This window comes from Salmo salar, chromosome 16, assembly GCF_965601325.2.
Source record: "Salmo salar chromosome 16, fSalSal1, whole genome shotgun sequence".
NCBI lineage: Eukaryota > Metazoa > Chordata > Actinopteri > Salmoniformes > Salmonidae > Salmo > Salmo salar.
In genome coordinates, this window is record NC_138306.1 from 53,676,276 (window position 1) to 53,698,112 (window position 21,837).

Sequence of the window (21,837 nt, forward strand, 5' to 3'; positions counted from 1 at the left end):
GAGCTGTGTTTGGTGTGTGAATGTGAATGCCGTCTATCTCAATCATGTTGTTATATAGATTACTGTAACTAATCATGATTTTTTTTCTCCATACTGTTTAGTTACAGTAATCATTATTTTTTTCCATACTGTTTAGTTACAGTAATCATATATTTATGAAGCCTTTTGGACAGCTGGTTAATGTAGTTGGTAGTTAACATACCGCTATCAGATTTAGACTGCGTTCTCACACCCTGTCCGTCTCACGCCCTGTCTGTCTCACGCTCGCAGCAAGAACAGTATGTCAGGCCTCTGTGGATTTTACCGGTGCTCACCTAATTTACAAAACACTTATTTATGCATGAAAGAGGGCCGTTCCTGTCATTTCTCATTAAGCTGAATAAATGACTGGGGTTAATTTGAATGTATTCTCCCTCCCCAGGGGGACCGCAGCGCCTCTAAAGATGACGACCTGTTTTACGACCCCAATGATGAGTGGGAGCAAGATATGTCTGCCTCCTCAACCGCCGCCTCCTTTTCACGCAGAAGGTACATTTCTGGTGTCTCCCCCAAATGGCACCCTATTCCCTACATGTGGCACCTTATTCCCTACATGTGGCACCCTATTCCCTACATGTGGCACCCTATTCCCTACATGTGGCACCCTATTCCCTACATGTGGCACCCTATTCCCTACATGTGGCACCCTATTCCCTACATGTGGCACCCTATTCCCTACATGTGGCACCCTATTCCCTACATGTGGCACCCTCAACAGTAGTGCACTTTGGGGACACAGACCTAGTCTCTCCTCTTCTCTGTGTCTCTGTCCTCCTTGATTGACCTCAAGCTCATGCACAAATGTGTCCAGAAGTCAGAACGAAATTGAATGTGGGGAAAAACCCTAGTTTTTGAGGTCACCTCAAGAAAAATCATACAAACATGTGGAACGCACTAGTGTTGGTATTTACACCGTTTTATTTTGCTACTTGGCACGCCCTGGAAGTTCAATCTGTCAATATCTTCACCTCAATGTGAAATAACCACAAACATTTTTCCCAAATTTCTTCACCCACCCTCTGTTTTCATAATGTAATGCGTGTAGCTCTTAGAGTTCTATAAAAATTCCAGCCAGCGTACCTATGTTCTCTCCACCGCCGCTGCCCGCAAACCTTCAGGAAAATATTTTCCCTACATTATTATTTTCCTTGTCGTCCATGTTTATGGGCCTGGTGCTGACGGAGAGGAGGCCAAATGAAACTTGGCAGCCGTCTCTGTGGTTCTCTCTGTATGTCTGTCCTCCTCCTCCATCTGCTCTGAGAAGATAGGACAGTTGAATGAGATGTGGCGTGGTGCCTGTCAATCATGAATTTGTTGTTGATGACACACAACACTGGTTTAGACCGTTGGGATCCATTCTAAGACACATTAGTAATGTGTTTTGTTGTTGTTCCCTTTAGGAGCAGAAGCCTGTTGAAGAGCAGGAGGATTTCAGGGCGTCTCTATGAAATCAGAGTGCACCCTATTCAGAGCCTTCATAATAGCAACTTGCCACAGTCCTCTGGTAAGCGTGTTTGAGGGAAGGACTTTGTCTTTTTTTTTTACCAGACTACCACATATAGGACAGTATATCGTTAGCTGTTAGAAATCACTTCCTCATAGTCACATGGAGATTCCGTTATATTTCACCTAACTTGTCTGTTTTGTTTTGTTCCAGGTCTGTTGGGTGTGGCCAAACCACCCTCTCTGCACCCAAGCTCGTCAGACTCCGTCCTGCCGGGGATCTGCAAAGATCTCATTGGTCAGACGGTAGGGCAGCTGCGCGAGTGTCATAGCCACGAGGAGAGCATGGCAGACAGGCTGACCTCTGACCTCTGCTGTGTGCACACGGCCGTGACGACCATCTCCGACCTGTATGACGGCCTGGACGATGACAGTCAGGAGAACAGTAAGTCTGCGTTTCACGACTAGGAATGGGCATTTGACATTATTTCATTTTTGTGCATGGGCTGTGTCTCAATCCACCACATCTGCAGTGGAAGGTGGTCGGAGCTACAACGGTGTTTGTCACACCTTGACACATCCCAAAAATCAGTCTTCTCACGGAAACGTCTGGCCTAGAAACGTCCAAACGGTTTGGCCTATAAACTAATATGACTCCTCTGTGGAAGGGTGAGACTCTAATGAACACGTACATGTTGGTTGTTTTGGTCTAGGACGCCCACAAGACTCATCTGAAGGCACCAGTTTTTTAAAAATGAATGGAAGTATACACTGAGTGACATAGCTGACCAGGTGAAAGCTATGATCCCTTTTTGATGTCACTTGTTAAATCCACTTCAATCAGTGTAGATGAAAGGGATGAGACCGGTTAAATTGAGACAGATTGTGTATCTGTGCCATTCAGAGGGTGAAGGGGCAAGACGAAAGGTCTAAGTGCCGTTTGAACAGGGTATGGTAGTGGGTACCAGGCGCACCAGTTTGAGTCAAGAACTTCAATGCTGCTGGGTTTTTCCACGCAGTTTCCCGTGTCTATAAACAATGGTTCCCCATGCAAAGGACATCCAGCCAACTTGACACAACTGTGGGAAGCATTGAATATCCGTTTGAGCATGATGGAGTTATTAATAACACTTTGGATGATCTATCAATACACCCAGTCACTATATAAAGAATATAGGCGTCCTTCCTAACTCCGTTGCCGGAGAGGGAAACCGCTCAGGGATTTCACCAGGAGGCCAATGCTGACTTTAAAACAGAGTTTTTAATGGCTGTGATAGGAGAAAACTGAAGATGGATCAACAACGTTGTAGTTACTCCACAATACTAACCTAATAGACAGAGTTAAAATAAAGATGCCTGTACAGAATAAAAATATTCCAAAACATGCATCCTTTTTGTAACAAGGAACTAAAGTAATACTGTAAAAAAATGTGGCAAAGAAATACATTTTATGCCCTGAATACAAAGCTCACTACGCTTCATATTGTCAAGCATGGTGGTGGCTGCATCATGTTATGGGGATGCTTGTCATCGATTTAAGGACTGGAGTTTTCTGGATGAATTTAAAAAAAAAAAAATTATGGAAAAGAGCTAAGAACAGGCAAAATCCTAGAGGACAAATTCACCTTTCAGCAAGACGATAACCTAATACACACTGGTGTTGCTTACCAGGACAACATGGAGTGTTCCTGAGTGACCTAGTTACAGTTTTGACTTATCTCCTTAAATGTATGGCAAGACTTGAAAACGTCTGTCTAGCAATGATCAACAATCAACTTGACAGAACTTGATTGTTGGACAGAGCTTTCGTCTGGCCACTCTCCCATAAAGTCCAGATTGGTGAAGAGACTTGTCCTTCTGGCAGGTTATTTCATCTCAGCCAAGGAACTATCAGAGTGGTCATTGGGTTCTTGGTCACCTCCCTGACCAAGGTCCTTGTTGCCTCGTTTGGTCGGACGGCCAGCTCTAGTCAGTCTGGGTAGTTCCATATTTTTTTTCCAATTATGGAGACCACTGTGCTCTCGGAAACTTTCAACACTCTAGAAATTGTTTCATAACCTTCCCCAGATATATGCCTCAACACAATTCTCGGAGATCTACGGTCAGTTCCTTGGACTTCATGGTACAGTTTCTACTCAGACATCCACTGTCAACTGTGGGACCGTATATACACAAATGGTTCTTTCTAAATCATGTCCAAACAATTTTAATTGGCCACAAGTGGACTCCAAGTTGTAGTGACATGTCAAGAATGATCAAAGGAAATTGGATACACCTGAGCTCAATTTGGAGTGTCACAGCAAAGGGGTGTGAATAGTTATGTAAATTAGATTACTGTATTTCATTTTGAATACATTTCTAAAAACATGTTTTCACGTTGTCATGATAGGGTATTGTGTGTAGATGGGTGAGAGGGGGAAAAACACCTATTTAAAAAAAAAATAATTGGGCTGTCGCGCAACGAAATGTGGAATAAGTCAAATGGTATGAATACTTTCTGAAGGTATTTTTATTTTATTTTTTTTTTGTCCTTTTTTTTTCTCCCTGCTCCTTTTGAAATACTAACCTGATTTTTATTTATTCTGTCTGTTCCAGTGTTTGTGTTTGAGGCTGAAGCACAGAGTCAGCTGGTGAAGGCCACCTCAGCCATCCAGAGAGCCGTGTTCATCACCATGCAGTGGGTGACCAGTGTCGATCCCAGAACCGCAACGCTCTACATTAACGCAGAGGAGCTCAAGACCCAAGTCAAGAGAATGGGAGGCTACTTTCAGCTTCTCATCCAGGTAAACATCCTTGTTTTTTATAGCTTTTTTTTCTTTTTCATGTTTTATTCTTTGTAAAGCTACTGACAATGTACTCTTGAAAAAGAGATTGTGATACTATCCTGGATAAATAGCTATAGGTTGGCCAAAGTTTGAATTGAATAAATGTAGACAAAGACCCCGTCACCCATCGGAGCCTTGAAATGATTCAGTACAGTAGCAGCTGGATGTGGCTGTGCAACATACAGGATGGAGCTATGCACCAGCGACATTCATATGCACCTTTTGTACAGCACAACAGATGCATTGTTGACTGGTTTAGTGCAAATCATTTCATGGTGAATTACAGTAAAGACATTCTAGACAAATCTCGGATTTTGTCTCAGTTAATTTGAAAAGACTCAAAGGTACTAAAAGGCAAATCTTTTCCAGTTGAGTCAGTTTGACACCTTACTGGCTCTATCAAAATTCACATCTGTGATTGACAGGTTTTAGCTTTGAGCTGTTTCACTGCTCGTATGGAAATGTATGAGCATAGGGGAATTCTCAACCTTGAGTCAAATAAATATATACAAAATTCCTATCTAGTACCAGCACTAAACATATTTTTTAACCTTCTCCACCCTCTCCCCAATATAATATGGCTTCACATTCACAAATACATTAAAATAAAAAGACAGTTTTAATTCATTAACCAATTGTTTATTTAATGTCCATTTCCCGTGTGGTCCCCAGGGCTGTGACTCTGAGATCTCGTCCATGGTGAACGAGGCCCACAGGAAGAGTGGTCAGTGTCTGGACTCGGCCCTGCAGGTCATCAGCCACCTGGCGGCGTTGACCGGGACCCAGCTCCACGTGACCGAGCTGTGGGCCGAGGCCACGGGCAAGGTAACACTACGATACCACACCACATCGGTCTCTCTCGCGCTCACCCTCTCACGCTCACTCACACACCATATACTGCCTTTTCATAATGATTGAAAATGAGGTGGTGGAAAAAATACTGGCCGTGAAGACTGCTGTTTTGGTGGGAATAGCAGGAAATAACCAAAAAAATTGTGTGTAAATCTCAGATTATTAGGTACACCACCCCGTTCACCAAAAAGGATCTGTCCAACAGACGGTGAGTTACGTGGTTTTCTATATAAAGCAGGCAGACAGGCATCAAGACATTCAGTTACTGTTCTATTAAACGTTAGAATGGGCAAAACGAGTGACCTAAGTGACTTTGAGTGTGGTATGATCGCCATCGTACCAGATCCAGTATCTCAGAAACGGACGCCCTCCTGGGCTCCCAGTGTCCTGGGAGAATGGTGTGGAAAAACATCCAGCCAGCAGCAGTCCTGTGGGGGGGAAAAACAGCTCGTTGATGAGAGGTCGAAGAAGAATGGCAAGAATCGTGCAAGCTAGGAGGGAGGGAGGGCCACAAAAAGACGGCGCAGTACAACAGTGGTGTGCAGAACGGCACCTCGGGAAACACAACTGGTCGAACCTCGTCACGGATGGGCTATTGCAGCAGACGACCACACCGGGTTCCACTCCTATCAGATAAAAACAAGAAGAAGAAGCGGCGTCCAGTGGGCACGCCATCACCAACACTGGACAATTGAGGAGTGGAAGAAAAACGCCTGGAACATGACAGCGAGTTCAGTTTACTTGAGCGCGGCCTGGTCAGTCCCCAGACCTCTACCTAATAGAGCATGTTTGGGATGAGATGAAATGGGCTGTTCACAGCATGACTGTACCGCAGTCCAATCTGCAGCAGCTGCGTGATGCCATCGAGTCAGAATGGACTTATATCCCCGTGGAACGTTTCCAACACCTTGTAGAATGCCCCGAAGTACTAGATGGGTGTACCTAATAAACTGTCCGGCGAGTGTGTAGTTGTATATAGATGCCTGGGTGCTCTACCTCATTAGTTTGTGGAGGGTCAAAGGTTCTGGTTTCATGCTGATACCGCCCTCCAAATTGCTCGTAGAGGCTAGAATGGGCCAGAAAAGCTTTCAAGATAGTCACTAGGCCTACTGACTCTATGAACACTAGGCCTACTGACTCTATGAACACTAGGCCTACTGACTCTATGAACACTAGGTCTACTGACTCTATGAACACTAGGCCTACTGACTCTATGAACACTAGGCCTACTGACACTATGAACACTAGGCCTACTGACACTATGAACACTAGGCCTACTGACTATGAACACTAGGCCTACTGACTCTATGAACACTAGGCCTACTGACTCTATGAACACTAGGCCTACTGACTATGAACACTAGGCCTACTGACTCTATGAACACTAGGCCTACTGACTCTATGAACACTAGGCCTACTGACTCTATGAACACTAGGCCTACTGACTCTATGAACACTAGGCCTACTGACTCTATGAACACTAGGCCTACTGACTCTATGAACACTAGGCCTACTGACTCTATGAACACTAGGCCTACTGACTCTATGAACACTAGGCCTACTGACTCTATGAACACTAGGCCTACTGACTCTATGAACACTAGGCCTACTGACTCTATGAACACTAGGCCTACTGACTCTATGAACACTAGGCCTACTGACTCTATGAACACTAGGCCTACTGACTCTATGAACACTAGGCCTACTGACTCTATGAACACTAGGCCTACTGACTCTATGAACACTAGGCCTACTGACTCTATGAACACTAGGCCTACTGACTCTATGAACACTAGGCCTACTGACTCTATGAACACTAGGCCTACTGACTCTATGAACACTAGGCCTACTGACTATGAACACTAGGCCTACTGACTCTGAACACTAGGCCTACTGACTATGAACACTAGGCCTACTGACTCTATGAACACTAGGCCTACTGACTCTATGAACACTAGGCCTACTGACTCTATGAACACTAGGCCTACTGACTCTATGAACACTAGGCCTACTGACTCTATGAACACTAGGCCTACTGACTCTATGAACACTAGGCCTACTGACTCTATGAACACTAGGCCTACTGACTCTATGAACACTAGGCCTACTGACTCTATGAACACTAGGCCTACTGACTCTATGAACACTAGGCCTACTGACTCTATGAACACTAGGCCTACTGACTCTATGAACACTAGGCCTACTGACTCTATGAACACTAGGCTCTACTGACTCTATGAACACTAGGCCTACTGACCTATGAACACTAGGCCTACTGACTCTATGAACACTAGGCCTACTGACTCTATGAACACTAGGCCTACTGACTCTATGAACACTAGGCCTACTGACTCTATGAACACTAGGCCTACTGACTCTATGAACACTAGGCCTACTGACTCTATGAACACTAGGCCTACTGACTCTATGAACACTAGGCCTACTGACTATGAACACTAGGCCTACTGACTCTATGAACACTAGGCCTACTGACTCTATGAACACTAGGCCTACTGACTCTATGAACACTAGGTCTACTGACTCTATGAACACTAGGCCTACTGACTCTATGAACACTAGGCCTACTGACTCTATGAACACTAGGCCTACTGACTCTATGAACACTAGGCCTACTGACTCTATGAACACTAGGCCTACTGACTCTATGAACACTAGGCCTACTGACTCTATGAACACTAGGCCTACTGACTCTATGAACACTAGGCCTACTGACTCTATGAACACTAGGCCTACTGACTCTATGAACACTAGGCCTACTGACTCTATGAACACTAGGCCTACTGACTCTATGAACACTAGGCCTACTGACTCTATGAACACTAGGTCTACTGACTCTATGAACACTAGGCCTACTGACTCTATGAACACTAGGCCTACTGACTCTATGAACACTAGGCCTACTGACTCTATGAACACTAGGCCTACTGACTCTATGAACACTAGGTCTACTGACTCTATGAACACTAGGCCTACTGACTCTATGAACACTAGGCCTACTGACTCTATGAACACTAGGCCTACTGACTCTATGAACACTAGGCCTACTGACTCTATGAACACTAGGCCTACTGACTCTATGAACACTAGGCCTACTGACTCTATGAACACTAGGCCTACTGACTCTATGAACACTAGGCCTACTGACTCTATGAACACTAGGCCTACTGACTCTATGAACACTAGGCCTACTGACTCTATGAACACTAGGCCTACTGACTCTATGAACACTAGGCCTACTGACTCTATGAACACTAGGTCTACTGACTCTATGAACACTAGGCCTACTGACTCTATGAACACTAGGTCTACTGACTCTATGAACACTAGGCCTACTGACTCTATGAACACTAGGCCTACTGACTCTATGAACACTAGGCCTACTGACTCTATGAACACTAGGCCTACTGACTCTATGAACACTAGGTCTACTGACTCTATGAACACTAGGCCTACTGACTCTATGAACACTAGGTCTACTGACTCTATGAACACTAGGCTTAGTCGGTTGTTCAAGATCCTTTTTGTTAAAGGTTCTCTCTCTCCCCCCCCCCCCCCCCCCCCCTCTCTTTTCCCTCTCTCTTTCCCCCCCAGCGGTCTGTGGTCCTGTCTCTGTTGGAGGGGACCTGTAAAGGGGTGCACTCTCTCCTGGAGGAGGGCCTGACGATCTCCAAGGAGATGCTAAGCGATGCTCAGCTGACCTACCCCAGGACTCCGGTACTTAGTCACCATTTATCTATAGGAGTTGTTTTGATATACTTTTGAGAGGGATCATCAATGAAATGTAATGTTACATTTTTTTTTTAAATTAAAGCCATGAGTGGCAATAATGACTTGCATAGGAGATTATCCGGAATATCATTGCAATATTGTTTCTTTAGAACACCTATTTTTCTCTGTTATCAACCATTCGTCTTCCAACAAGATACCATATGGCCTGTGTTTCTGACAGGTTTTGCAGAGCCTCAAGTCGAAGACGCTCGACCTGTCCTGCGCTCTCCAGAGTTATATCCACTGCCACATGACGGTGAGCACTGAGCAACCATCACAGACTTATTAACCAGCCCTGTCAGTCTTTCATGACACGTGTTTAAACGCTTCAGATTAGTAGCCCCTCCTACAGCCAGCCTGGTAAAGGGAACGCTCTACTAAAAAGCTACAGCCAGCCTGGTAAAGGGAACGCTCTACTAAAAAGCTACAGCCAGCCTGGTAAAGGGAACGCTCTACTAAAAAGCTACAGCCAGCCTGGTAAAGGGAACGCTCTACTAAAAAGCTACAGCCAGCCTGGTAAAGGGAACGCTCTACTAAAAAGCTACAGCCAGCCTTAACGCTACGGTCTCACGTTGGGCCTGTCGTTCAGGCAATGGATGTGTTGAGTGAAGCGCCATCCGTCGGCCCTTTTAACGTGCTTGTTTGCCGTTATCTGCTGTGCACAAACTATCGCCTTTGTCAGTGTTGATCATCGGCCGGGCTAGATGCCCCCCCCCCAATTGTTGTCAAACAAAAGGGGTCGGACGGACAAAACCAGACACATGTTGAGTCTCTGTGGGCCTCTTCCAGAGATGGGTAGAGCCATGGTTTTAATTTTTGTTTTCATGACAGTGACACAAGTGTTGAAATTGTCACATGTTTTATGTCGTTGCACCATTGCAGTGAAACTATATTTGATTGGAATCAAGTGTTTCTGCACCACTGGAGTGTATGGAGGAAGGGTTTGTCAGAGGAAATGGGTTAATTATAATCTTTTTCCAGTGTTTTCCATATTGAATGGTTTAAAGTGCAAGGTTTCTCTGGATCGAAAAGGGTCTTAGGTGGCAGGGGACGTGACGTGGAGCGTGGCAATGAACGCAGTCAGCCCGTTGGTGCGGCTATTAAAGTTTTTTACAAAATTAGAGGCTCTCAACTTCGCAGTGTAGATGTTTTCTTTCTTCATTTTGAAGCCAATTTCCTGCAATTCTACAAATTATAGCTTTAAAACTGCAACATTTTCTCATGGAGCAGAGAGAAATGTTGCAGTTTTAAGGCTAGTTTCCTTAAGTTCTATGCATTTTTCCACAGCTAATGCTGTTATTTTGCTCAAACATAATACAAATAAATACTGCTAAATTCAATGTTTTGGGAATTTACCATTTAAATTCTCCCAGACTGTCTTTCTCTTAATTTGGTGATTTGTTAGTTCTCAAAAAAATATAGGTCCATTTATCTTTTCTACATGCATGAATATATCTGGTTTTAGTCGTTTGTTTTTCCATCCCGATAATGTATAAAAATAACTTTGGGACTGAGACAGCCTGCCCAAATTTTGTCCTAAATGGACAATATATTGTATCCCCTTGGAAAGGCACCATTTTCCAATAACATCAACTGTAAGGTGTGTGTGTGTGTGTGTGTGTGTGTGTGTGTGTGTGTGTGTGTACAGGAGAGGGATGAAGGCTCGGAGAGGAGCGGTGAGGACCTTGATCCGTCACACCTGCACAGAGTGAAGAACACAGCAGCCAAACTGTTCCAGCTCAACCAGGCCATCAGGCAGCTCCACTCTGCTCTCTCTCTCGTCCTCCGAGGTACTCACACAGTCTGGCCATCGGGCAGCTCCACTCTGCTCTCTCTCTCGTCCTCCGAGGTACTCACACAGTCTGGCCATCGGGCAGCTCCACTCTGCTCTCTCTCTCGTCCTCCGAGGTACTCACACAGTCTGGCCATCGGGCAGCTCCACTCTGCTCTCTCTCTCGTCCTCCGAGGTACTCACACAGTCTGGCCATCGGGCAGCTCCACTCTGCTCTCTCTCTCGTCCTCCGAGGTACTCACACAGTCTGGCCATCGGGCAGCTCCACTCTGCTCTCTCTCTCGCCCTCCGAGGTACTCACACAGTCTGGCCATCGGGCAGCTCCACTCTGCTCTCTCTCTCTCCCTCCGAGGTACTCACACAGTCTGGCCATCGGGCAGCTCCACTCTGCTCTCTCTCTCTCCCTCCGAGGTACTCACACAGTCTGGCCATCGGGCAGCTCCACTCTGCTCTCTCTCTCTCCCTCCGAGGTACTCACACAGTCTGGCCATCGGGCAGCTCCACTCTGCTCTCTCTCTCGCCCTCCGAGGTACTCACACAGTCTGGCCATCGGGCAGCTCCACTCTGCTCTCTCTCTCTCGCCCTCCGAGGTACTCACACAGTCTGGCCATCGGGCAGCTCCACTCTGCTCTCTCTCCTCGCCCTCCGAGGTACTCACACAGTCTGGCCATCGGGCAGCTCCACTCTGCTCTCTCTCTCTCGCCCTCCGAGGTACTCACACAGTCTGGCCATCGGGCAGCTCCACTCTGCTCTCTCTCTCTCGCCCTCCGAGGTACTCACACAGTCTGGCCATCGGGCAGCTCCACTCTGCTCTCTCTCTCTCGCCCTCCGAGGTACTCACACAGTCTGGCCATCGGGCAGCTCCACTCTGCTCTCTCTCTCTCGCCCTCCGAGGTACTCACACAGTCTGGCCATCGGGCAGCTCCACTCTGCTCTCTCTCTCTCGCCCTCCGAGGTACTCACACAGTCTGGCCATCGGGCAGCTCCACTCTGCTCTCTCTCTCTCGCCCTCCGAGGTACTCACACAGTCTGGCCATCGGGCAGCTCCACTCTGCTCTCTCTCTCTCGCCCTCCGAGGTACTCACACAGTCTGGCCATCGGGCAGCTCCACTCTGCTCTCTCTCTCTCGCCCTCCGAGGTACTCACACAGTCTGGCCATCGGGCAGCTCCACTCTGCTCTCTCTCTCTCGCCCTCCGAGGTACTCACACAGTCTGGCCATCGGGCAGCTCCACTCTGCTCTCTCTCTCTCGCCCTCCGAGGTACTCACACAGTCTGGCCATCGGGCAGCTCCACTCTGCTCTCTCTCTCTCGCCCTCCGAGGTACTCACACAGTCTGGCCATCGGGCAGCTCCACTCTGCTCTCTCTCTCTGCCCTCCGAGGTACTCACACAGTCTGGCCATCGGGCAGCTCCACTCTGCTCTCTCTCTCGCCCTCCGAGGTACTCACACAGTCTGGCCATCGGGCAGCTCCACTCTGCTCTCTCTCTCTCGCCCTCCGAGGTACTCACACAGTCTGGCCATCGGGCAGCTCCACTCTGCTCTCTCTCTCGCCCTCCGAGGTACTCACACAGTCTGGCCATCGGGCAGCTCCACTCTGCTCTCTCTCTTCGCCCTCCGAGGTACTCACACAGTCTGGCCATCGGGCAGCTCCACTCTGCTCTCTCTCTCGCCCTCCGAGGTACTCACACAGTCTGGCCATCGGGCAGCTCCACTCTGCTCTCTCTCTCGCCCTCCGAGGTACTCACACAGTCTGGCCATCGGGCAGCTCCACTCTGCTCTCTCTCTCTCGCCCTCCGAGGTACTCACACAGTCTGGCCATCGGGCAGCTCCACTCTGCTCTCTCTCTCGCCCTCCGAGGTACTCACACAGTCTGGCCATCGGGCAGCTCCACTCTGCTCTCTCTCTCGCCCTCCGAGGTACTCACACAGTCTGGCCATCGGGCAGCTCCACTCTGCTCTCTCTCTCGCCCTCCGAGGTACTCACACAGTCTGGCCATCGGGCAGCTCCACTCTGCTCTCTCTCTCTCGCCCTCCGAGGTACTCACACAGTCTGGCCATCGGGCAGCTCCACTCTGCTCTCTCTCTCTCGCCCTCCGAGGTACTCACACAGTCTGGCCATCGGGCAGCTCCACTCTGCTCTCTCTCTCTCGCCCTCCGAGGTACTCACACAGTCTGGCCATCGGGCAGCTCCACTCTGCTCTCTCTCTCGCCCTCCGAGGTACTCACACAGTCTGGCCATCGGGCAGCTCCACTCTGCTCTCTCTCTCGCCCTCCGAGGTACTCACACAGTCTGGCCATCGGGCAGCTCCACTCTGCTCTCTCTCTCGCCCTCCGAGGTACTCACACAGTCTGGCCATCGGGCAGCTCCACTCTGCTCTCTCTCTCGCCCTCCGAGGTACTCACACAGTCTGGCCATCGGGCAGCTCCACTCTGCTCTCTCTCTCGCCCTCCGAGGTACTCACACAGTCTGGCCATCGGGCAGCTCCACTCTGCTCTCTCTCTCGCCCTCCGAGGTACTCACACAGTCTGGCCATCGGGCAGCTCCACTCTGCTCTCTCTCTCGCCCTCCGAGGTACTCACACAGTCTGGCCATCGGGCAGCTCCACTCTGCTCTCTCCTCTCGCCCTCCGAGGTACTCACACAGTCTGGCCATCGGGCAGCTCCACTCTGCTCTCTCTCTCGCCCTCCGAGGTACTCACACAGTCTGGCCATCGGGCAGCTCCACTCTGCTCTCTCTCTCGCCCTCCGAGGTACTCACACAGTCTGGCCATCGGGCAGCTCCACTCTGCCTCTCTCTCTCGCCCTCCGAGGTACTCACACAGTCTGGCCATCGGGCAGCTCCACTCTGCTCTCTCTCTCGCCCTCCGAGGTACTCACACAGTCTGGCCATCGGGCAGCTCCACTCTGCTCTCTCTCTCTCGCCCTCCGAGGTACTCACACAGTCTGGCCATCGGGCAGCTCCACTCTGCTCTCTCTCTCTCTCGCCCTCCGAGGTACTCACACAGTCTGGCCATCGGGCAGCTCCACTCTGCTCTCTCTCTCTCTCGCCCTCCGAGGTACTCACACAGTCTGGCCATCGGGCAGCTCCACTCTGCTCTCTCTCTCTCGCCCTCCGAGGTACTCACACAGTCTGGCCATCGGGCAGCTCCACTCTGCTCTCTCTCTCGCCCTCCGAGGTACTCACACAGTCTGGCCATCGGGCAGCTCCACTCTGCTCTCTCTCTCGCCCTCCGAGGTACTCACACAGTCTGGCCATCGGGCAGCTCCACTCTGCTCTCTCTCTCGCCCTCCGAGGTACTCACACAGTCTGGCCATCGGGCAGCTCCACTCTGCTCTCTCTCTCTCGCCCTCCGAGGTACTCACACAGTCTGGCCATCGGGCAGCTCCACTCTGCTCTCTCTCTCTCGCCCTCCGAGGTACTCACACAGTCTGGCCATCGGGCAGCTCCACTCTGCTCTCTCTCTCTCGCCCTCCGAGGTACTCACACAGTCTGGCCATCGGGCAGCTCCACTCTGCTCTCTCTCTCGCCCTCCGAGGTACTCACACAGTCTGGCCATCGGGCAGCTCCACTCTGCTCTCTCTCTCGCCCTCCGAGGTACTCACACAGTCTGGCCATCGGGCAGCTCCACTCTGCCTCTCTCTCTCGCCCTCCGAGGTACTCACACAGTCTGGCCATCGGGCAGCTCCACTCTGCTCTCTCTCTCGCCCTCCGAGGTACTCACACAGTCTGGCCATCGGGCAGCTCCACTCTGCCTCTCTCTCTCGCCCTCCGAGGTACTCACACAGTCTGGCCATCGGGCAGCTCCACTCTGCCTCTCTCTCTCGCCCTCCGAGGTACTCACACAGTCTGGCCATCGGGCAGCTCCACTCTGCTCTCTCTCTCGCCCTCCGAGGTACTCACACAGTCTGGCCATCGGGCAGCTCCACTCTGCTCTCTCTCTCCTCGCCCTCCGAGGTACTCACACAGTCTGGCCATCGGGCAGCTCCACTCTGCTCTCTCTCTCTCGCCCTCCGAGGTACTCACACAGTCTGGCCATCGGGCAGCTCCACTCTGCTCTCTCTCCTCGCCCTCCGAGGTACTCACACAGTCTGGCCATCGGGCAGCTCCACTCTGCTCTCTCTCTCGCCCTCCGAGGTACTCACACAGTCTGGCCATCGGGCAGCTCCACTCTGCTCTCTCTCTCGCCCTCCGAGGTACTCACACAGTCTGGCCATCGGGCAGCTCCACTCTGCTCTCTCTCTCTCGCCCTCCGAGGTACTCACACAGTCTGGCCATCGGGCAGCTCCACTCTGCTCTCTCTCTCGCCCTCCGAGGTACTCACACAGTCTGGCCATCGGGCAGCTCCACTCTGCTCTCTCTCTCGCCCTCCGAGGTACTCACACAGTCTGGCCATCGGGCAGCTCCACTCTGCTCTCTCTCTCGCCCTCCGAGGTACTCACACAGTCTGGCCATCGGGCAGCTCCACTCTGCTCTCTCTCTCTCTCGCCCTCCGAGGTACTCACACAGTCTGGCCATCGGGCAGCTCCACTCTGCTCTCTCTCTCTCTCGCCCTCCGAGGTACTCACACAGTCTGGCCATCGGGCAGCTCCACTCTGCTCTCTCTCTCGCCCTCCGAGGTACTCACACAGTCTGGCCATCGGGCAGCTCCACTCTGCTCTCTCTCTCGCCCTCCGAGGTACTCACACAGTCTGGCCATCGGGCAGCTCCACTCTGCTCTCTCTCTCGCCCTCCGAGGTACTCACACAGTCTGGCCATCGGGCAGCTCCACTCTGCTCTCTCTCTCGCCCTCCGAGGTACTCACACAGTCTGGCCATCGGGCAGCTCCACTCTGCTCTCTCTCTCGCCCTCCGAGGTACTCACACAGTCTGGCCATCGGGCAGCTCCACTCTGCTCTCTCTCTCGCCCTCCGAGGTACTCACACAGTCTGGCCATCGGGCAGCTCCACTCTGCTCTCTCTCTCGCCCTCCGAGGTACTCACACAGTCTGGCCATCGGGCAGCTCCACTCTGCTCTCTCTCTCGCCCTCCGAGGTACTCACACAGTCTGGCCATCGGGCAGCTCCACTCTGCTCTCTCTCTCGCCCTCCGAGGTACTCACACAGTCTGGCCATCGGGCAGCTCCACTCTGCTCTCTCTCTCGCCCTCCGAGGTACTCACACAGTCTGGCCATCGGGCAGCTCCACTCTGCTCTCTCTCTCGCCCTCCGAGGTACTCACACAGTCTGGCCATCGGGCAGCTCCACTCTGCTCTCTCTCTCGCCCTCCGAGGTACTCACACAGTCTGGCCATCGGGCAGCTCCACTCTGCTCTCTCTCTCGCCCTCCGAGGTACTCACACAGTCTGGCCATCGGGCAGCTCCACTCTGCTCTCTCTCTCGCCCTCCGAGGTACTCACACAGTCTGGCCATCGGGCAGCTCCACTCTGCTCTCTCTCTCGCCCTCCGAGGTACTCACACAGTCTGGCCATCGGGCAGCTCCACTCTGCTCTCTCTCTCGCCCTCCGAGGTACTCACACAGTCTGGCCATCGGGCAGCTCCACTCTGCTCTCTCTCTCGCCCTCCGAGGTACTCACACAGTCTGGCCATCGGGCAGCTCCACTCTGCTCTCTCTCTCGCCCTCCGAGGTACTCACACAGTCTGGCCATCGGGCAGCTCCACTCTGCTCTCTCTCTCGCCCTCCGAGGTACTCACACAGTCTGGCCATCGGGCAGCTCCACTCTGCTCTCTCTCTCGCCCTCCGAGGTACTCACACAGTCTGGCCATCGGGCAGCTCCACTCTGCTCTCTCTCTCGCCCTCCGAGGTACTCACACAGTCTGGCCATCGGGCAGCTCCACTCTGCTCTCTCTCTCGCCCTCCGAGGTACTCACACAGTCTGGCCATCGGGCAGCTCCACTCTGCTCTCTCTCTCGCCCTCCGAGGTACTCACACAGTCTGGCCATCGGGCAGCTCCACTCTGCTCTCTCTCTCGCCCTCCGAGGTACTCACACAGTCTGGCCATCGGGCAGCTCCACTCTGCTCTCTCTCTCGCCCTCCGAGGTACTCACACAGTCTGGCCATCGGGCAGCTCCACTCTGCTCTCTCTCTCGCCCTCCGAGGTACTCACACAGTCTGGCCATCGGGCAGCTCCACTCTGCTCTCTCTCTCGCCCTCCGAGGTACTCACACAGTCTGGCCATCGGGCAGCTCCACTCTGCTCTCTCTCTCGCCCTCCGAGGTACTCACACAGTCTGGCCATCGGGCAGCTCCACTCTGCTCTCTCTCTCGCCCTCCGAGGTACTCACACAGTCTGGCCATCGGGCAGCTCCACTCTGCTCTCTCTCTCGCCCTCCGAGGTACTCACACAGTCTGGCCATCGGGCAGCTCCACTCTGCTCTCTCTCTCGCCCTCCGAGGTACTCACACAGTCTGGCCATCGGGCAGCTCCACTCTGCTCTCTCTCTCGCCCTCCGAGGTACTCACACAGTCTGGCCATCGGGCAGCTCCACTCTGCTCTCTCTCTCGCCCTCCGAGGTACTCACACAGTCTGGCCATCGGGCAGCTCCACTCTGCTCTCTCTCTCGCCCTCCGAGGTACTCACACAGTCTGGCCATCGGGCAGCTCCACTCTGCTCTCTCTCTCGCCCTCCGAGGTACTCACACAGTCTGGCCATCGGGCAGCTCCACTCTGCTCTCTCTCTCGCCCTCCGAGGTACTCACACAGTCTGGCCATCGGGCAGCTCCACTCTGCTCTCTCTCTCGCCCTCCGAGGTACTCACACAGTCTGACCATCGGGCAGCTCCACTCTGCTCTCTCTCTCTCTGGTACTGATCAGAGTATGTGAACCAGTTGAGCTGTTGGAAATCTCACTCCAGTCATTTCCAAACCGCTCCTCGCTCAAAAGGAAGAAAAAAAACTTCCACTCCAAATTTGCTCCATTCATTAAAATCACAATTTAACCAACACCCATCTATTTTTGTGACTACTTGAACCTACCATTTAGTTTTGAAGTGTTGAAACCGAACCATATGGAGTTTAATGAAAATTATTTCAATAAACAAGAAAAGGTGAAATGTAAGAAGCGCACATTATTTCATATAGGATACATGTCATTAAACAGCCTTTTAACACTCTAAATAGGCTACATGTCATATTAAACAGCCTTTTAACACTCTGAATAGACTACATGTCATATTAAACAGCATATAACCACTGTAAATAGGATACATGTCATATTAAACAGCCTTTTAACACTCTAAATAGGACACATGTCATAAACAGCCTTTTAACACTCTAAATAGGATACATGTCATAAACAGCCTTTTAACACTCTAAATAGGACACATGTCATATTAAACAGCCTTTTAACACTCTAAATAGGACACATGTCATATTAAACAGCATATAACCACTGTAAATAGGATACATGTCATATTAAACAGCCTTTTAACACTCTAAATAGGACACATGTCATAAACAGCCTTTTAACACTCTAAATAGGTCAGGAGCCAGATAGAAGGAACAAAAATTGAATTATTTTGGCTATATTATTAGCCTATTATTTCAAGGCTATAGCCTACAAAGAAATGCATTTGTGAACGCAACACACTGAGCTGGCAGGGAAACTAGGCTGGCAGCATTTTAAACATTTGGTTGTATTAAATCATTATAGTCTATAAAAAAAAAAGAAATCCTTACTAATTCAATTTTTTTTTGTAATGCGAGTTTGGTCAGAGTCTGTGGCGTCAGGCTCTCATATGATGTTGCCTAGAGAGCAGGCCAGCAGCGGAGAATACCCTCTCTACGCTTGCAGAGCCACTCGGGATGCTAAACACCCTTCTATTCTACCCTTCTTATTTTTCTGTAGGTAGGCCTAATGTTTTTTTATTAGGGTTATTTTGCCAAAAAAAACAATCAAAACAGAAAGCTCCTTGAAAGTGGGAAATGCCAGGCCTATTGGGCCAAAATCAGTGTTAGCCTATTATATATAGATAATAGAACGAAAATCAACTAAACCTTTTTAAAAAAAAATAAGATGTCAGATTTTTTTGTGAAGGAAAAAGTATTTATTCAATGACACACTTAGCTAGCTACGCACCTCGTTCCTTTCCGTTAGCATGTGCACGTAGTAAGTATACCATCATGCTTTCCGGATACGTGTCTCTTCAGATTCCACAATGATTCTTTAGTTGTGGACACTACATTACCGCACTACCTCTTGGTCCTCATTTTTGTAAGTCACCTTGATATTTGCACCTGTGTGTTTTTATCAGTTTCTTTATGAAAATATTTAGTGAACTCCATGACAGTAGCTTAAGCAAGGGGCTGTTAGCAGTACACAAGTAGTCTACAGATGCATGCTGGGCCGGGCATGCCCTGAGCTGGTGAATTGAGCGCTACTGGAGTGAAATTGGAGCTGGTGAGCCTTTGGGGAAACTTGCTCCTCACTTCAGTCAAATAGTCTGGTACTGATCCAGTCAGGCCATCAGGCAGCTCCACTCTGCTCTCTCCCTCCCAAGTACTCTGTTTGGCCTAGGAGAAAAAAAGGCTACAGTTTCCTCAGTATTACCCCCAAAACATAAAGGCCATTGTCTAAGATGTAACTGACCTAAATACCTTATTTTCCTTGTATTTATTTCATTGTGACTTCAACGTATGTGCTGGATAGGTTTGAGCAATATATATTTTTATCAACCAGTAATCATCCAGGGAAGGAGACAGACAGATGAAATGACCAGTAAGTTGTGTGTGTGTGTGTGTGTGTGTGTGTTAGTTACTATATTAAGAATGTTGTTTCCGTGCCCAGGTAAAACCAGGGACGCCTGCCGAGAAACTGTCTTCTCCTCGTCCAAGACTATCGAAGAGGTCATCAACAGCGTCCCCAGTGGCGCCACGGGGTCGGCTACCAACAACTTCAACCTCCGTCTGCCCTGCGTGCAGACCGTCATGGCGGCCCGGGACGAGCTCCACGCTGCCCTGCAATCCCTGAGTAACGCCTTCAACCCCCAGGGCAATGAGGAGGAGAAGACGGGGTCTTTTGGCTCAGAGAAAAGCTTAGTAGAAATGAAGGAGGGACCCCTGGTGGCTTCAGCCATGGGAATGAACAGAGGAGACCCTAAGATTGTTTATTCTCTGTCTTCAGGGGTGTCTTCGTCTAACGATGATGACGTGTGTTGGGTTTGAGGCACAGGCGCGATGAGCTGATCTGGGTCGTGTTTCTGTAGGCATGAAACTACCGAAAAAAACTGGTAAATGGGGAGGTGGTGAGATCTGAACTTGTCCAATAAGGAACACTTGTTTTTTGGTTTCTGTTGCAAAACATTTTGCTACGGTGTGCCCTAATGAACATGACCCAGATAATCAATGTATAAAAGATACTGGTTCAATGCCATTGATAGAAAGAACTTACAGTGAGAATGTTTACGTCGACGGTCCATCCAATTGCACTAAAACCCAAGGTTCCCAGTTGAATCCTTTATTTTGGCCATTAAATATTTAATTAGATTGTAAAGTAAATGGTAATTAAATTAACAGCAGTGGATTTGTTTGCCAGTTTGGTTAGATCTTCTCATTCTTGGTTCCTTTTATGTGTAACGTCTGTTTTTCATATTGTTGCATTAATACAAATGTAGGTGAAGGCACAACTTACTGTAGCTCACTCAAAGCGGTTAGAGGTGTCACGGTCAAGCTGTCCTTGGGAGGCGATCAGTGCGTCAACTATATTCACTTTAAAAACCTTGCACAAAGTCATTTTTGGCTTCTCATTCATGACACTTTGTCTCTTGGTAAAGATTTTGATACCTCACAATCATGTAGCATTATGAGTGAGGGCAATAAATGTATATTTCTCTACTTGTGTTCATCTTTTTCTTCTGGGCTCCATAAATGCGTATTTTAGTATCTTAAAATGTATGGATATTTGTGCAATAGCTACAGTAGTAAGCAAAGATCATTGTCTCTCAGTCGAGCACTAGAAACAGCCCCGTACTCTTCTCTCCCACCCTCAGGTTCTGCATCACTTCATAAATGCCCATGTCACTTAAGAGGTTCCCTTAAGTCTATGAAATGTACATTGAATAAAGACTAGTTCAGGGTTACTGACAACGCCATGAACTTGTTTATGTTTAGTCCTACTGCGCCACATTTTCTAATCTATAAATATTTAAATCATCGTCGAAGGCTGAAGAAAACGCACAAACTTTGGACACCATCCATTTACTTAACCTCAGGTAGGTGGAAACTTTAACATTTTAAGATAAATTACTCAAAGTCAGAATTCCATATCTGGACATGTAGCTTGTGCCTTTGCAACTCAAATGTATATTTAATTAGATTGCCTTAGCCTTATAGACATTCGATATAAACCGTTCCTAGCACAGTCCGTGTAGTCAGCACCACTATCACCATTGAGACCATGTCTCTGCCAGTGATGCCAACTTAGCAATTTTGTTGATAGATTTAGCAACTTTTCAGACTACCCTGGCAACTTTTTTGTCAAACAGCACCTAGCAACAAATTTAGCTACTTTTAAAAATGTATTTTGAACTTTTGAAAAGTGACTCAAATGCTAAAATGCATGCATTTTCCCTCTAAATGACACAAAAACGATTTTCTCTGTCACTCAGTCACAACACACGTGCCTGGTTGCAAAAGTGCATTGTGAGTGACACCCAATGAATATAGTTGGTCATGAATGTTTGATCTTGAACAGAACATACAATATCAATCAACAAGTCTCAATCAAAATTGTATAGAAAAGAGGGAGTCTGTACCTGAACAAATGTCAAATCCTATTTTTTGCCGTGATGGCCAGTCAATTTGAGTAACGTTATTGTGTATTCTACGTAATGACGCAGTTTTACGTTGTCACGCAATGACATCACAACGTCTTTTAGCAACAAATCAACCTGCCTCTAGCAACTTACCCTGAAAATTAGTTGGCAACACTGGTCTGTGCCCTCTAGGTTGGGCCAAACTAAACATGGCGGTGTTCGCTTTAGCAATCTCACTGGAATAGAAACCTCCATTCATGCCATTATTGAGAGAGATTGTGATATCGCACAACTCAAAATATGGCTAATTAATGTTAGATCCCTCACTTCCAAGACGGTCATAGTCAATGAACTA

The 21,837-nt window shown here is 49.2% G+C and overlaps 1 protein-coding gene across 2 annotated transcripts in view; it reads left to right on the plus strand.

Moving 5' to 3' along the window:
- Positions 1 to 20,562, plus strand: part of LOC106574164 (kinesin-like protein KIF14) — a 33,501-nt gene extending 12,939 nt beyond the window's left edge. Inside the window, exons 21-29 of one of the 2 annotated variants that reach the window (XM_014149828.3) lie at positions 422 to 528; positions 1,440 to 1,543; positions 1,697 to 1,927; positions 4,078 to 4,265; positions 4,980 to 5,132; positions 8,772 to 8,894; positions 9,130 to 9,204; positions 10,597 to 10,738; positions 19,517 to 20,562. In XM_014149828.3, coding sequence (XP_014005303.3) covers positions 422 to 528; positions 1,440 to 1,543; positions 1,697 to 1,927; positions 4,078 to 4,265; positions 4,980 to 5,132; positions 8,772 to 8,894; positions 9,130 to 9,204; positions 10,597 to 10,738; positions 19,517 to 19,893 — 1,500 coding nt within the window. In that variant the 3' untranslated portion in view covers positions 19,894 to 20,562. The remainder of the gene's footprint in view (positions 1 to 421; positions 529 to 1,439; positions 1,544 to 1,696; positions 1,928 to 4,077; positions 4,266 to 4,979; positions 5,133 to 8,771; positions 8,895 to 9,129; positions 9,205 to 10,596; positions 10,739 to 19,516) is intronic. The other variant, XM_014149831.3, reaches the window with a different exon arrangement.
- The last annotated feature ends 1,275 nt before the right edge of the window (positions 20,563 to 21,837 follow it).